At 36.2% G+C, this 17,044-nt stretch overlaps 2 protein-coding genes across 2 annotated transcripts in view; one reads left to right on the forward strand and one right to left on the reverse strand.

The window, feature by feature from the left end:
• The window catches only part of KAT2B (lysine acetyltransferase 2B), a gene marked incomplete at its 5' end in the record, with an annotated part of 40,359 nt that extends 26,848 nt beyond the window's left edge, over positions 1–13,511 (forward strand). Inside the window, 8 exons of the mRNA XM_027676105.1 lie at positions 678–804; positions 3,136–3,246; positions 4,828–4,971; positions 7,009–7,123; positions 7,873–7,909; positions 8,254–8,317; positions 8,415–8,499; positions 11,515–13,511. Coding sequence (XP_027531906.1) covers positions 678–804; positions 3,136–3,246; positions 4,828–4,971; positions 7,009–7,123; positions 7,873–7,909; positions 8,254–8,317; positions 8,415–8,499; positions 11,515–11,708 — 877 coding nt within the window. The remainder of the gene's footprint in view (positions 1–677; positions 805–3,135; positions 3,247–4,827; positions 4,972–7,008; positions 7,124–7,872; positions 7,910–8,253; positions 8,318–8,414; positions 8,500–11,514) is intronic.
• A 1,654-nt stretch (positions 13,512–15,165) lies between these two features.
• SGO1 (shugoshin 1) overlaps positions 15,166–17,044 on the reverse strand; it is a 4,987-nt gene continuing 3,108 nt past the window's right edge. The window contains 3 exon segments of the mRNA XM_027675373.1: positions 15,166–15,722; positions 15,979–16,150; positions 16,653–17,044. The exon segment at positions 16,653–17,044 is cut by the window's right edge and continues 5 nt beyond it. Of these exon segments, the coding sequence (XP_027531174.1) occupies positions 15,644–15,722; positions 15,979–16,150; positions 16,653–17,044 (643 nt within the window). The 3' untranslated portion in view covers positions 15,166–15,643.

The raw sequence follows: 17,044 nt of genomic DNA on the forward strand, positions 1-17,044 counted from the left end.
ATATTGTTTATACAATTTATATGATACTATGTCTTGAATAATCTAAAGAAAGATGCAGTGTAAATCTTTTCACACCTTGAAGATTACACTAAAATTCTTTATCCTTGACACAAGAGTTCAGACTGCACCTCATTACAACTTCCCTGGCAGTGCAACAGAAAAGGATATTTTTTCTGGTCCTGATTCCGCTGAGAGTGGGTGATTCGAAATAAGAAATGCCATCTCTTGCTTCATCAGCTGCATTTGAAACTGATAGCTTAGGTAAACAAAATGCATGCAAGGAAACAGGAATCCCTTAGAAAGGACTTGCTGTACTGTAACTCCATTAATTTCTAATTTACTCAGGGTATAATCATCCTGAGCACTGCACAGTGGCATAACTGTCATCAATGGATTCAATAAAAGCAACACAACTTTTATTTATTGGGTATTACCCTAGTATCTCAGAGTACTTGGCAAGACCAGGACCTTGCTTCATGATGATGACCTGCATGGTAAATTCAAAGCATGATGTTAAAATAACAACTCTTCTGTAGATACAAGCGGCTAGCTTGAGGCATATGCAATTGCATTACAATTGTGAAAAGAAGTGAATCAAGTTTCTGAGAAAAGGTAGGTAATGGCACTTTATGTACTATGTACATGAAGTAAAGCGATTGTTATTTTTGTCTACTCAGGAAACACAAAACTCTTGCATTAATAAAAGATGGTCGTGTTATCGGTGGTATCTGCTTCCGGATGTTCCCTTCCCAAGGATTTACGGAGATTGTCTTCTGTGCTGTGACTTCCAATGAGCAAGTCAAGGTAAAAATAATTCCCTATTCGAGTTTATTAAATGCATTCCCTACTGCATGTGTTCCTAATTTGTTAGTCACGTTGAATATTCTGTTGAGCTCCCAGAGAGAAATAGAGTTTGGAAGATAAAGTGATTCTGAATATAACACACAAAAACTAAACAAATATGCAGATTTAGAATCATCATCATAATAGTAGAAGTAGCTGTACTTAATTAATTAAATAAAATCTTTCTCAATACAGCAATAGTTGGTCAGTCGTCTCCCATTCTTGGACTGTTCACTCCTCTGTCTCCAGTAGTTGTGTCTCTGTGTAGTGTAACACCTCATGGTTTACTGAAATAGGTATTGCTTGTATGCGACATTATCATGTTAAATCACTTTGTGATATAAATGACTTCAATCAAAATGAGATATATTAAAAAAAAGGTAGAGTTTTGCATCTCAAAATAAGCACAGGGTCCCTTCTATGCACTCTTTTTTGAGTTAATTTTACAGAATGTTCTCAGAATGTTGAGAATTAGCATCTGTGTTGGAAAAATACAGACCACTATGAATACATGTTCCTATGGAGATTCCTCCAGCTTTTTCGGTGACACTATGGCCATTTGGTTCAGTATTTTGCCTTTAGATGGTGCTGTAGCTTCATGATTTTCAGTAGAAGCAGTGAAAGCTGAGATGTGAGTTAATTCAGAGTTTGTAACAGCTAACATGCAGAAATTGTACACCCTGGTGTGAAAGGGTAACACAGTGGGATTGAAAGCCTGTGACAACTGTTAGTACTCGGGTTATATTTAATTTTATTCAACTCTGATGTTAAAGAGGAACATTCCCCTACACTTAGCAGTGGCCTGTCATAAAAGTATCCGAAGTGTTTTAGCAAATGCAAACTCTAACAATATATGCTTAAGTTATGCTTAACTGCACTGCACAGATGAGGCTGCCAAAGGTGTGTTGTGATTTTCTAGGAATAATCTTTCAAAATCAAAGAGCAGATAATTCTGACCCATCCGCCTGCCCCCCGAGGTTGCATAATGCACAATTTATTCTTTTACCCTCTGGCTGCCTTGCTGTATCAGTTGACTGTTTCTGAAAATGTGCCTTCCCAACTTTCTATCTGAGTAAGGTGACCCCTGTCAGCAGGTAACTGAGAAAAAAATAAATGGTCACACGTTCCTTCTGCCTAGTCTTGGGGAAATTAAATTCCTATTTTAATTCAGTTTGAGGCTGGCATATAGGAACTGTTTTTCCATATAAGTTCAATTGTTTTTGTGATAGTTTGATCCCATGTTGCAAAATTATTTTAAATTTTACTGTACATGGCTTAGTTTCCTTTTAGGATTGTTTTATTTGGCTATTACCATGTTTGGGGATACTAAATAGTAAATTAAATCAGAAGTTTGTATTTTCTAATTTATTTTTCTGGCTTATGTACATAAATAAAAATTTCCCCAGTTTTCAAGAGCTGAGCACCCAAAACAAATCCATGTATATTTCTTTTGCGCATCCAGTTAGTTTACCTGATGATAAAATTGGAACATATTCAGGAACAAAACACTATTATGGGCTTTCCTGTCTATTTTAGATTTCTTCATTTTGCAGCAGAAGGGGAAGGCTATAGCTTGCTTGGTAATGTGAATAAATGGAACCTTTTGTTTACTTTGGCGTTGAATGAAAATGGAAATCATGCTTGTGTGCAGTCAGAAGGCATAGCTATTTATGTGATTGTGGACTCAATAATTTTCTGCTGCTTATTATGGTAATTCTTTCACTGTTCCCTTTTATGCCTTATGATAAGTTTAGATTATAAATCCTTTGAGGCAGAGGCTGTTTCTGCTACAGGTGCACAGACTACTGGAATAATTTCAGAATTGCTGCTGCTTTGCAGTTTTGAAGTGATATGGGTAAGATAGAATGCCCTATTGTTACAGTATATATGTAGGTTTGTTATTGGTGAAATATGTGACTATTAACAGTTGATATTTAATTTAAAATAGAAAAAAAAAGAGTGGGCACCTTGAATTACAATTTCCAGGACAATATACCTCTTTATGCCTCAAAAGAGTCTAGGTTTTGGTCTCCTTTAGATTAAAAGTGAATCTGACACCAGAAACTGGTATTTTGTGTTCCATGCTGGGTCACACAGATACCCTTACAAGGCTGAAAAGAGTTTGCACTTGAGTATGCCTCACCAAGTTAGTTATGAGAAAATCTTTAAAACAGGATCTAGAGGAAAGACTGCATTTTACAAAACTGTCTGTAATAACCCTCAGTACACAGTTTCTAATATGTGCAGTCCCCAAAGGCTCTATCATGTTTTTTACTCATACGTTTCACACAGGGTTATGGGACTCACCTAATGAACCATCTGAAGGAGTACCACATCAAACACAACATTCTCAATTTTCTCACGTATGCAGATGAATATGCTATTGGCTACTTCAAAAAACAAGTAAGTCAATGCAAGCAATTACTTGGTGCAAGAATTTTAATATCTGCCAGTGATGTACTAAACAACTCGACATGACAAAGTAGTTGGATAAAATGCATAGTGCAATTTTAAGGTGGTTTTTTTAAAATCTATAAAATGTGCTCTGTGTTCATCCTATGTAATGTTATTGGCTTCTAACACATTTTAGTTTGATAGAATTGTCTCAATACAGGTATATGGTATAGCCTATAATTTCTCAAGTCTAAAAAATAGTCAAATATTGCTTGGCTGCTTCTTCATTCATTCAATTCCTTCACTAATTCTATAAGAAATATAAAGAAGGACTAGACATACCTGTGACAGAATAGACCTTTCCTGACCTACACTCACAGCTCCTCCTGATTTGAAGCATGAATTTCAAGTTCAGGAAAGATTCCAATGTCTGATCTGTCAAATAAATTTGATGAACAGGTGTCAACTATCTGGTCAGATGGTAGAGCAAAAATTGTCAGATTATTCTCAGAGGTGTACAGCATTAGGACTAAAGGCAACAGACATGAGTTGGATAGCAGGAAATTGCAACTAGATAGAAGGAAAATGTTTTGTTTGGGTTTTTTTCTTCCTTTTCTAGGGGTGGTGAAATACCAAAAAATGTTGCCCAGGGAGATGGTAGAATCTCTGTCCTTTACAGTCTTAAACACTGGTCATGGCCTTGAGCAACCAGATGTGGTGAGACCTGGTCTGAGTGGGGATGAGGCTACATGACCTCCTTAAATTCCCTCTAACCTCAACTGTTCCATGATTTTCTATATAAAAGTGATCCAATTTACTCTTCACACATTCAAAATGAATAAAAGCTGGGCTTGTGATACACCTATTGGATCTGTGAAGACAGACCCTTTTCATGTATGCAATATCCCTTCCCCAGTTTGGAAGTGCTCAGCCTCCATCTAAGTTCAAAGTCTTTGATGGTAAATTGTGAGGCAGAAGTCCTATTTGGGTTTCTGCTTATTACTGAGGTTTCATAGGTACCACTGTAAGAGAAAAATAAAATGCAGCCCAAATGAGAGTCCTACACTGCTTTTTATTGTCTTGTCAATTCTTTTGTGGGTTTGTTTTTCAATTAACTTTTTGGACTTTTTTTAACTTTGGAACTTTAAATAGGATTTGTTAACTTTTTTTTTCACTTGAAATACACAAGTTAAAAAAAAAAAAAATTCCAGCTGTAAGATTGCTATCATCTCATCAACTTCAACAGCAACTTTCCTTGACCTATGACTACAGGACTGGCATTCTTTAATATTAAATAGCAAATTTTTGGAAAAACTTGGGAAATTTGTGAACAGAAAAAATACTTTCTGTGATCTTTTTATGTCTCCTATCTCCCTTCTTAGCAATTCTTGTATCTTGTATCTTAGCAATTCGTGTGCCTCCTGTAAGAAGGTGTTTGCAACACTGAACCATGCCCTGTAACTCACTCCACTGTATTGTTTCTATATGAACGTTGTGATGAATTTATTTCTAAATACTCATAGCAGTTCAGTTAAAACAAATGTAAAAGGAAAGAGGCATTATGACAATGTAAGTTTTTTTCTTTGTCAGGGTTTCTCCAAAGATATTAAAGTACCAAAAGCAAAATATGTTGGCTACATCAAGGATTATGAGGGTGCCACATTAATGGGATGTGAATTAAATCCAAGGATCCCCTACACAGAATTTTCTGTCATCATCAAAAAGCAAAAAGAGGTAAAGGCCGAAATGAAATGCTTAACGTTATCATCTGTTCAGATGTTTAGAAACAATTCAGTCAGTGCCAGGTTAGCTCTCTTCTCTGCTTTGGCGCTTAAAACATTTGAATGTTTTTTTTTATTAGTTAAAATAATCCTTTCATTCAAGTCCCAGTGCCATAACTTTGCAGTTGAAGCATTAAATTGTACCTTATTGACTTAATGATAACAAAAGTGTTAAAGTACTGATATTTTGAGGAGTAATTCACAGCTAAATTTTGTCCTGGTTGATAACTTAGCAAAATCTTGTGAGACTGATTTATTTTATGGCTTTGTCAATTCTCCCCCTGCCCATAACAGTAGAGTTCATTAGAGTGACATTTGAATGGAGTGTTTGTACTGTGTAGCCTCTATTTTACTTGAAAGAAAGATGATTATTTTTTGTGCTATTGTTTTAATATATAAATCAAGAGTGTACTGTCTTAATTTCCAGTCTATCCCTCTTTGCAGTTTCTGTGGGCTGTTCTTTATTTAATTCATAGTATTCCATATAATAAGGCAGTTTATTAGCAAAATAATTAAGATGTTTCCAGTTGTGTTTAAATACCTTCCTGGGTTTTTAAAGAAATACAAATTATAAAGATAATTTGTTCTTTCAAGGTTACTAAAACCTGACATTTTATTTTGTTAAAAAGTTTCTTTATGGGACAATAATTTTTCTTCCAATAGAACTATTTGGTCCATGCTTGCAGAAAGAAAGACAGAATCTGATTGCTCTACATTTAGTTTACATGATTTCTTAATTTCACTCATTGGGAACGTTTTTGTATGTCCATACAACATAGACCATAATTTTTTCCCTTTCGTTTCTGCTTGGCTGGGTTACCCTCCAGATTCCAGTCTACTGCTGGACATGCCACCTTCCTCTCACGGATGGGGTGTTGTCAGTGTTTGTGTGGATAGTGGACATGTCCCTTGGAGCCTGTTACATCTCAGGCATACTTAACTTCAGTAATACATTTCTGGGCCCAAACCATCAACATAACATGTCACTTCCAAAAACTTGATAGTTTCTAAGATTTTGGCTCTGGGACTGCTCTATTAGCATTCTTCACTCTCTTATGTTGGGTTATGTCCATGTTATTCTAAAGAACTTGGAGACAATATACTTGTAGATAAAGTGCTTGGTCCTCCAGGTATCTCGTGTAACATTATTAGAAAAAAAGCTGCTGTTATGGAGTGATCTATGCTGTTGATCTTCTCTGAGAATAATTATATACACCTTTGGAAGTGCATCTTAGAATTGCCTGTTTAACACTCAAAACACAGATCAGGCCTTTTATTCTCCCTGTTCCAAGGAAATCTAGGAAGAGCCCTCACAGTCTGCAGCTTTATGAAGAATATTTGCTTGTCTGCTCATATCAAAAGCAGTGAAGATGATACCTGAAAATAAGGAGAATTTTGAATGTTGACAGTTTGGATTATGTACTGATTTCCTTGGATGCTTGTATTGGCCAGTACTGGACATCGTACTTTTCAAGACCTGTTCTTTCAGAAGTGAAGCTTTTCATGGGATCTAAATTTTTATTTAAAGAATTGGAGTATGTGTCTATGGCTGCTGAGACCATGTCACCCGCCACTGTTCACCTCTAGCTCGTTCACAGTCATTCTGAAAAAACATGACTATTCCCTTTATGTAAAGCTTTGTGACCTACTGACTTGTGAGCAATCAATGTTACTGATTGAACAGCTTGTTTTAATCAGGAAGAGCTACTAGTTCCTAAGTTATAAGAAGGGTCTAAGTTGGATTGGACAATTAGTTGGAAAGTATTTTGATGTTTTACTAGAATCTGGCCATGGTGCTGTTGTATATTCTCTTAACATTTCTAAGCTCTATTGAAGGTCTGGTTTTATCTTTTCTTCTTTGAGAGTAAACACTATGTGTGAGGGAGTGAAGGTCCTTAAAAACAAAAATGTGTTCATCTCTGTTATTTCCAAAGAAAATAGTCTGTCAAACCATGGCGGTCTGAATGTTTTCTCTGCTGCTTTATTACAGATCATTAAAAAGCTTATTGAAAGGAAACAAGCTCAAATACGAAAAGTTTATCCTGGCCTTTCTTGCTTCAAAGATGGAGTACGGCAGATTCCTATAGAAAGCATTCCTGGAATTAGTATGTATCAACCTCTTCTAATGTAGAACAGAAGCAGAACAGCCAAAGAAAGGTCTAAGACTAGAGATTCTAATGTAGTCACATATTTCTTTTTGATTAGAATGTAATTGTTTTGGTTTGCTGATTTGATTTTTGTGAAGATTGTTGTGTTTCCATTGCAATTGCTGTCTTCGAGATTTCCCCAAGGCATCCCAGGCTGATCCTCTTTTATGTACATGTGTGTAATTTTATTTACATGTGATCCCTCTTTGATTTGCATCAGTGTAGGCAGCAATTTCCCTTTGGCACCATTGTTAATGCACTGCACTTCTGAACAATGATGATTTTTGTGCTAGACATGAACTTAGAGGACAAAATCGAATTAAAAAAATTTAAGTATTATCTTTTGCAAGATTATTTTCAGCTGTGATTTTCTTCAATTTATTCCTGTCCCTAGGGAATCAAATTGAATAGCTTTGTCATTATTATTCTTTACAGGGGTTGTGGTAAAATATGTATTGAATTATTGAAAAAAAATGTGTGTTTCATATAGAAATATTTTAGAATCTTCTCAGCAGTCTGGAGGAAGAGCATGTAGGAAATTGAATGGGGCTGTAGGCTGTGTTATTTATTAGGAGTAGCTTTTATTAAAACAAACCCATTTTACTGCAGCAGTGCGAAATGGGTTTTCTTTTTAGAGTTGCAATAACTCAGTTAATATTGTGACCTGCTGTAGTTCCCATGTAATGTCTCATGTTGTTGGTGTACAGGAGAGACTGGCTGGAAACCAAGTGGAAAAGAAAGAGGGTAAGTGCTGCACAAAGTAAAATGATGAAGCAGTTGGGCTATTCCTTTCAGAAAAGTCTATAAACAATGTAATTTGATATTTCCTTCCATCCATTGGAAAACAGATACAAAATTTTCAAGGGAAGAGTTCCTAAGTAGTTTTGTTTGGGTTTTTTGTGGGCAGGTGCAGTTTGGGTGGTGGTGTTCTTTTTTGAGGGTTTGTGTTTGTTTCTTTGCTTGTTTTACATTTTATTTCTTCTGTAAAATGCTTGAAACTTCGGAGTTGCTTTTAGGTAAGATGCAAATCGTAGGAATGAAGAAAAGCGACTCAAGCTAATCTTTTTGTATTCATGTTTTCCTTCAAGTAAGGAGTCCAAGGATCCAGACCAACTTTACAGCACATTAAAAACCATCTTGCAGCAGGTGAAGGTGAGTGCTAGTTTTAATTTATCTTCTGTGAAGATTTTTAAATTATTTCCAATATAGAGTTTCCATATTAGATACCTTACTCTTTTCTTTACTAAAGAGCCATCAAAGCGCTTGGCCCTTCATGGAACCTGTGAAGAGAACAGAAGCTCCTGGATATTATGAAGTTATAAGGTTTCCCATGGGTAATGCCATTAACATTTTTTAAGTATAGAGTTTAAAAATCATTATAGCTGGAGACATAGCAGATAAATTTTAATCTGATTGTTTTATGGTAAAAGATATATGTTACTTGCAGCTGAATACCTTGCAGCTCTGAAGTGCCAAGAGAATGATGCTGTAATTTGAATTGATGACTGTTCTGTGACCTCTGTGAAACATCTACAGTGTTTCTACATCTGAAATCTTAGCATGCCCTAGAGAGCCCTAACAAGCTCTTAAATGGTGCAGTCAGCTAGAAACTTTCAGGACTGAGCTGGTGTTGGGTGAGTTGTAGGAATATGTTCTTGTGTGTGGTAACTGGTCATTGCAGATCCTACTGGTGTGTTAAATAATCTCTCAAGGCAAACTTTCAGGAACACCTGAGCATTTGTGTTGCTTTGAAATACAGACTTAAGCTTTGTAAATCACATGGAAAAAAAACCTTTCCAGAAATATCAGGGTTTTCTAATTAGGTCTTAACAGTTTGCTCCAATTTAAGTTTAGGAAAATGCTTCATGTAAGCTGATTGTAAGCTAACTTTTATCTTTGTGTTTTAGATCTGCCACAGTTGTCTGAGGTGGTTTATTTATTTATTTATTTTTATGTATAAGTCATATTTTTTATGTAGGATTACTTGCAAAGGGAAGTACACAACTACTAATAAAGTTTTTCTTTTGACTGCTTTTCTTATGACCCAGCTTTTTATTGCAGGCTTCAATGATAATTCAGTAATGCTCTAAACAGATGCTTGTTTTGATTTGTACTGATGCAGTTTTAAAAATTATTCCTGCTAGTCCTTCCTTATTTATGCAATACTCGCCTCTATCTTTCTGATTACAGTTTCTGAACCTTTTAATATTGTTAGAGAATGAAATACAGGTTCATGGCAGACTACTAGCAATCCATTTCTCAAGAATGGAAGTATTTGTTTATATTGCTTTGGATAGGCTCCAAGCCCGTGTATATCAGTTTAGTTTAGTGATTTTTTTATGTTCAATTTATTATTTCCAAATAGCAGATGGACATATACTTTATAAACCAGTAGCTGGCTTCCTGTATCCCTGACACAAATGTATTTTATAGCAATGAATGTTGACGCCCTCCTGTGGCAGAGGCTGGGTCTAGGTGGCTGTTTGATCTGAACAGTGGTTACAGCCAGCCTGAGCTGGCAAACCCAAAGTAGAAATGTTGTCTGTGCTTGCCTTGTTCAGATGCATTATACTGGGGGGTGGGAAGCAGCTCTCCTTTGAGAGGACTAAGCTGAGGTCTTTGGTTTAGTTTTGCTTTGTTTTTTCAGCTGAGGAACCCAGTATGACTAAGCTATGTCTTGACTCATGATTCAACTTCAGATTTCTTTCTGCTCTCCCTGCCAGCGTGCTGATACTGTAAAAAGTTGCTCAGACAAGATATAACAATTGCCTTTATGTTTGCGTACACATTAAATTGTACAGTATTTGAGAGCTATGGCTGTACAGTTTTTGGCTACCTCCTAAGGTCAGTTCTCATGTGTAAATGCTTTTTTACCTCAGTTTTAAGTGCTCTTCAGGTGCTCTTTCAAGCAGTACTTTGGGGTTTTCTTCCTTTTCATCTGCCATACAAAAGTTGTGTGGCTGAGTGACGGATGGAACCAAACTTTCACTGTAGTTAGAGGAGAACATCTTACTTAACTCACCAGCTAGGCAACGTTTGCTTTAGGGTAACCTGAACAGCCTTCTCAGCTGGGTACTATAATTAGACTATGGATATCCAGTTTAGAGGTAGGCACCTGAATTTCAGACTTTATGAGAGCTGAATGAGCCTTTACTTTTACAAAATATTGTGCAAAACTATTGAATGGCGAGTTGCGTATCAATGGAAAAGGTATTTGAGAGCATTATTTTCTTAAATAATCCCATCTTGTCAGTTTGATGGGTTTTCCTCTTTTTTTAACAAATTCAAATCTCCCTTAAAACCAATCCAAAAACTATCAGCAAACCCCCCAAAAATATACCCCCCCCATATTTTTAAATCTGATGTTAAAAAGTTTGATTGCTTTGCATTGGAGGTCTTTGGTCTCTGCTATCCTTGCAATACTCGTTGACCCATTTCAGCTGCTTCTGTTACAGTTTCAAAAAGGTGCTGCTGAAGCCTGGCTCAAGCCTTGCTAAAAAAATTAGTCGTTAGAGCACCTGAGGTGAGAAAAGCCATGGCATCCAGCACACCTCCCACTACTTCTATTCCTGTACTCGCTCCTAGAACACTTGTAATATAGACAAAATTTTTAAATGCCTGATGAGAATGACTGGTAAAGCAACTGTCTGGAGAACACTGAGATGATTTACATAATTTATGGATGACTGATTTTCGTATAAAGGAGAACACTTAAAGAATGTTCTGTAAGTAAATGTTTTGCATGATGCTCTGAAAGCAGGAGAGATTTGTTCTCACATGACTCTTGAAAAGAAAACATAACTATAAACTCTTAAGAGGTAATAAAAATATATGTAGAGTGTAGAACAAATTTAATCTCTTTTTTCAAAGCTGCAAGTACTGCTTGTACTATAGACCAATGTCTCTTCTCTGCTGTGTTCACACAGCAGTGAGGATTTTAGGTTAACATACGTGTTTTGTGATGTTTGAATTCTTTGCCTATACTCCTAAGGCGTCCTCCAGCAGAGCTGAGAACAGTTTGCCTCACAGAGCACTTAGAAGAGCGTTAGGGACACCTAGTACCCACGGAAAACTCAGAGCTCTGAGAACAGAAAAGAAATTATCCTTTAATGTTTTAAAGAAATAAAAATAAACTCTACATAAATTCATCCTTACAGTGAAATATTGCTTAGTTCCAGCAGCTCAGCTGCTTTTGAAGCTAAAAAATGGACCATGCCTTAGATGAAGGCAATTTCCATTCCAAATTCTAGCTTTGCCAGTTCATGTTAAATGGCAAATCAGTCTAAAGGGATATTGTATACAAAAACTATTTGAATCAAACACTGTTAATCTGTTTCTCTTCTGTACAGATCTCAAAACAATGAGTGAGCGACTCAAGAACAGGTACTACGTGTCTAAGAAATTATTCATGGCAGACTTGCAGCGAGTCTTTACAAACTGCAGAGAGTACAACCCCCCCGAGAGTGAATACTACAAATGTGCCAATATACTGGAGAAATTCTTCTACACAAAAATTAAAGAAGCTGGATTAATTGACAAATGACACTGTCTTTTTTACAACCAAATAGCGTGCCTACGTTATGGGCAGGGAAAGCTGTTCTATATATGAGTTGTGGGACTTTCAAGAAACTTCTGTTTAATACTTAGCACTTTTAAAAACCCTTTTAGTTTTGAAAACATGTATTATACTGAAGTTACAGAAATTATTTTATTAAAATGCTTTATAATGTATTTAATTACGGAAAATTTCTTTTGTGTGCCGATTACCGTATGTTCCTAATACGTTTATCAGCTACAGCCTCAGAAACCCCACAAACATGGGGAAAGTTGCACATATTTGGGAAGATGAAGAAAATTCCCAGACAACAGATGTTATAGCTTACCTAATGCAGTACCTATTTGATATAGTTTTATTATTTTTTTTCCAGTAAAAAAGAAAATTGTAAGGGAAAACAACAGTTGGGGGGGTCTGTAACACTTGTTTCTTTGTAGAATCTTTTTATAAGATATTATTTTTTAAAAGATACAGCTGGTTGAAAAGCTGTGAGAGAACAGTCAGTTCTGAGAAAGGACTGCCTGTAAACTTTGATAGATGCAAGTTTTTCTATTAGTTTTCAGTTTTGATAAATATTTTACCTGCAAATTGTAATCTCATAACCACTCTTTTAAAAACAACCAAATCTGGCTAGATGTTTAATGTCATAGTGACTTGGCTTATGCAGGACATAAGTACCCAAAATAACTTTAAAGACTACTTCTCATCTACTAGACAATTTCAGTTGGTTTAGTAGAGTTAAGGTTTTGATGCACTTCGTCATCCACCCTACTTACTACTCTTCACTGTTAAATTCTTTAGATTATTCAGCAGAGATAAGACTATTGTACACAAAAGAAGTCAACATAGGACAGCTTTGAGCTTAGATACTTGGCTCCATGATAAACTGGATTTTCTACCAAGCTTTATTGTAAATGCTTATTAACTGTAATTATTTAGACCCAGGAACATATTAACATTTTACAACTCATGTTAGTATATCTTCAACTAGAGCACACACACACACATATATATATATAATATATGTGTATATATACGTATTTTGCTGCTTACACTACATTTAAGGGGTACACCTAACTCCTTAATGGAGATCAGTACAGGCCAAAAACCTGTCCCTTACGTTTTCTAATTGGAGTTTGTAACTGTAAATTATAATTGCTTTTGTGAAAAACAGATTTAACTTCCATTCTTGATGTTTTATATTTACAGATGTTACACTGGTAAAATTCAATAGTTATAAGACTGAAAAAAACCCAGTCCTGTACTGTGTCAAAGAGTCTATTCCTGCAAAATGCCTGTGCAGTGTTAGATCACAAGTCAATTCAGCAAGTAGTTGTCAGGAACTACCTGGTAGTAGTAAATGTGGTACCCAAGGTATTCAAAATGTTAACGCTGGACTTGCCATCCTGTTTTGTATGAGATTAGTCTGACCTACATTGAGATCTATAACAAAGGTACAGTGAGTACTTTTTTTTAATAGCCAGAACAGGACGCTATAAACCTGTTTTGTAGATTGGGCCTACAGCTGCACATGTTAAGCTTGGTATCCTGTGAATTTTTTTTATTTTCAGAGTAGATTTTCTTATTGTCTTTCAATCAGATTGTCTCTTCTATATTGAAACATGTGTTTTCTAATTTAAGAATTAATATTTTCTTAGATACTGTGCAATAAAGTTATGGTAGAATATGTGGTTTTGCAAATGCTTTAACAGCTGATGAACTTTACATTTGTCAAATTAATATATTGTACTGGTACAGAATAGTTTTAAATTATATATGTACAAAACCCTACTTATTTTGGTCTCTTTTTTTCATTAATGAGTACTTGTGGTACAAATGTACACAGTGAAGCAACTTCACAAGGGAGCACAATGGATCTACAAGAGTGCTGTCAGGATAAGCTGAGCTGTGACCAGTCCAAGTACCATTCCCAGCTCCACATTGCAGTGCTGTTATTCCCATCTCCTCAACACTTCCACCACTTCCTTGACTTAGCTGTTCCAAAGTTTTGATTTTTTCACCTCAGTGCATGCTTATACTATTTGCTTATATTTCCCTACGAGAGCCCTTTACTCACAAGACACAATATATGTAGCAGCAAGCTACAGTCCATGCTGAGCTTGTACTGTCACCATGATGTTACTGAGATGGTCACTTACTTTGCATGCCATAAATAAATCTTGCACCTGTCTGATACCTGACAGGTTATCAGAGAGTAGGAAGAGGTTTTTTGGTTTCCCATCCACTCAAATTTTGGTCCTGTGTCACATCATGTAAAAGTGCATGAATATTCAGAGGGTGGTCAAAAGAAACTCATTTGTTTTCCTGAACACTTCTAGAGATAGCAGTAGAGATTGGGTAATCTGGACTGATTCCTTCCCTACACAGTTTCATCACTTTAAATCTTCAAACTCACTCAATCCAATAGAAAAAAAAAAAAAACAAAACACAAAAACCCCAGACCCACTACACCTGCCTTGGGCTGCTCTGCAATCATGCTGTTCTTTTACTGCCCTTGATAAACAGCTGTTACAGATTTGTTTGCTGAAAGAGCACCTGAAGTTCAATCATTCTACTGAAGTTCCTCTAGTACTAGAATTCCAGAATGAAGGTGATAATGCTCAGGGCTAGAATTTTAGGATACAGAGGTAAAGTTTCAGTACGAACATCCAAAAGCTGTGTTCTGAACAACTATTTTCTAACACTCAGTAGCTGCAGCTAGTATTACTACTGTTGAGAGAAACATGTAAGGAGTTACAAGTAAAATAGTAATTAACACTATTCATTTTTATTACAGAAAGGGAGAGATCTTGCACTTGTTTAGGTGGGACAGGTGAGACAGACACTTGCAAAGCAAATGAAGAGCCTGTATTTTTGTACTTTCCCATTATTTATTTGGAATGTAGCTTTCATTGGGTTATTCATGTATCAGTTAATACTTAAGTGTTTCTCAAGCGAAGAAAAAGCAGTGTGTGTGCTGGACAGTTGATAACAGTGTTCTCACATGCAGCCTGTTGTGGCACCAAATAGCACCAGCTCAGATGGGGCAGCTCTTCTTCTGCAAAAGGCACTTGGCAAAGCAGGGACAAAATTATTATAAATTAACAAATTATTATGATAGCTGTCCTGGGACTGAGACTAATAGTTTGCTTTACATTCCATCAAAGCAGAGCTCTCTTCACCAACCTTCATAGAGAAATTTGCTTTGTTTCTGTCTTGTTGATTCTAGCTTGCACTCAGAGCAGGACCAACCAAGCCTAAATTGCTGCTTTTGAAAGTTGCAGCTACAGAATCAAACTACAACTGACAATCATGCTTCTAAACAGTGCTTATGCCACCATGTGAGATGGGGACAGAGTACATAAGCCTCTAATGCCAATTGCTGATGTTACTGCCCTTGGAGCACGTGTGGAAACTGCAAAAAAACCACCAACCCCCTCTGAGCTGCTTCCAAACACTAAGACATTTATTATAAAGATTCAATATGAAACTACAACCACTACATAAACAACATCTGTACAAAAGCTGTTATTAAAATGACTCCCTACACAAAACATCTCAAGTGCCTAAAGTTCAAACTTACTGACTACAAGTCATAATATGACATTCAGCATCTTATCCATCAGATTCCTCATACACTCCCAGATCCAGTCAAGAAGAGCTTGAATGTAATCATTTCAGTTATAAAAGTAATCGATCCATATCATTAAAAACAAGTCACAATTTATACCTCCTTAATCTGATACCCTTAATATTAGATACACAAATATTCACATACTTATATAAGGTATTGTGCAACAGCAATTTGGATGAAAGATTTTCTTTCCTCATGGCATGAGCATGGTTTTGCTGAAAATCTCAAATGACAGGTAACCAATTTCTCATTGTCTTTTTTCAGAGATTCATTCTTAGGAGAACATCATTTAGCATTTTTTCTTCATCTTGAAAATTGGAGACGTCAGGAACTGTGTATCTGTAAATGGATCTCCTCTCCTGAGCTTCCTGCTTAGGAAAAAGAAAAAAAAAAGAAAAAAAAAAAGGCAAAAACTGAGTTCTGCTCCCTACATGACTTAAAACAATAACTTTTAGCTAGTAAGTTCCCTTTCACATGAACTAGGCTGTATTATTAACTCCAGATCTCTTTGAATAAGCTCTTTTGTTAAAGGACTTATTTTCAAGATTTAAATAAGCCTCTCAAATCCTCCAGTGGATGGAATATCATGAACTTTATTTTAAATTGCAAAGTAAAGACACCTACCCTGTAATACTTGGTTCTTTATAGCTCACGATAACGGTACAGCTTCGCTTGCGTTTTGGAGACCGTGGTCCTTCCCCTTCTGTGACAGGTGCTGCATCCCCAGTGCTGGGGAGCAATGCAGTGGTATTGGTAACATCACAGAGATGCCCACGAGGTGGCTCAGAAGGCTGCCCTGTGAAGAAATTAGGCACACTTCAGATCATTCAGGCAAGTCAGCTTAAAAGAAAATGTCAGTGAACATACAGATGTGAACTAACTCTCAGCCGTCACTATCATCTCCATTTTTGCACTTTAAAATATCTAAGAGGATAAACACATATTCAGGATTTTAATTTGGAAAAATAAATAACACTGAGAAGGGCCAGGCAAAGTGTCATTTGTTATTCCACTTCTCTCTCAATTTATATCTTGCTCACTTTTTCCAGCTTTAATGTATCATTAACATAGCTATAGCACAATATTAATTTGCTGGCCAATTTCTTAAAAACATATCTTTAATTCTAATATCTGCCAAGTGAAAATAAAAGGCAGACAGAACAAATCTAACCATTCTTATAACATTATTCTGTTTGTTGTTAATGAATAAAACCCCTAAAATATAAAAGCCTTAACCCCTTAAACAATGTTATCTTCCAAGGAAACAAAGCCAATTCCAGAACACTTTCCGCACTTACTAATAGACTTGTCACTTGATTTGTTGTTTTCAGTCTCTTCTTCGTGACAGAATTTCTGCTCACGCTGTGCCAAACATCTTTTAGACCTTGGCCTTGGATGGATTGGCGATGTAGCATTATTGTCTGCTGAACTTCGCCTTTTCTTTGATTTACCCTTATAAGGCTCATAGAGACTGTCGTCTGAAGCATCTTCAATATCGCTCGACTCGATGGAATCAGTTTCATCTGACTCTTCTGTGTCATCCACAGCAGTATCTCTGTCATTCACCTTGTTTTGTCGAAAAGGTGTAACATGGACACTCTCTTCCAAATGAAAGTCATAAGCATCACTGATGCCACCCAAGAAATTCAGCTTTTTTTTGGAAGCCTCTTTATCCTGTTTTCCTGGTCCT

Source organism: Neopelma chrysocephalum, unplaced genomic scaffold (assembly GCF_003984885.1).
Source record: "Neopelma chrysocephalum unplaced genomic scaffold, ASM398488v2 Primary Assembly neopelma1_26, whole genome shotgun sequence".
NCBI classification, from domain to species: Eukaryota; Metazoa; Chordata; class Aves; order Passeriformes; family Pipridae; genus Neopelma; species Neopelma chrysocephalum.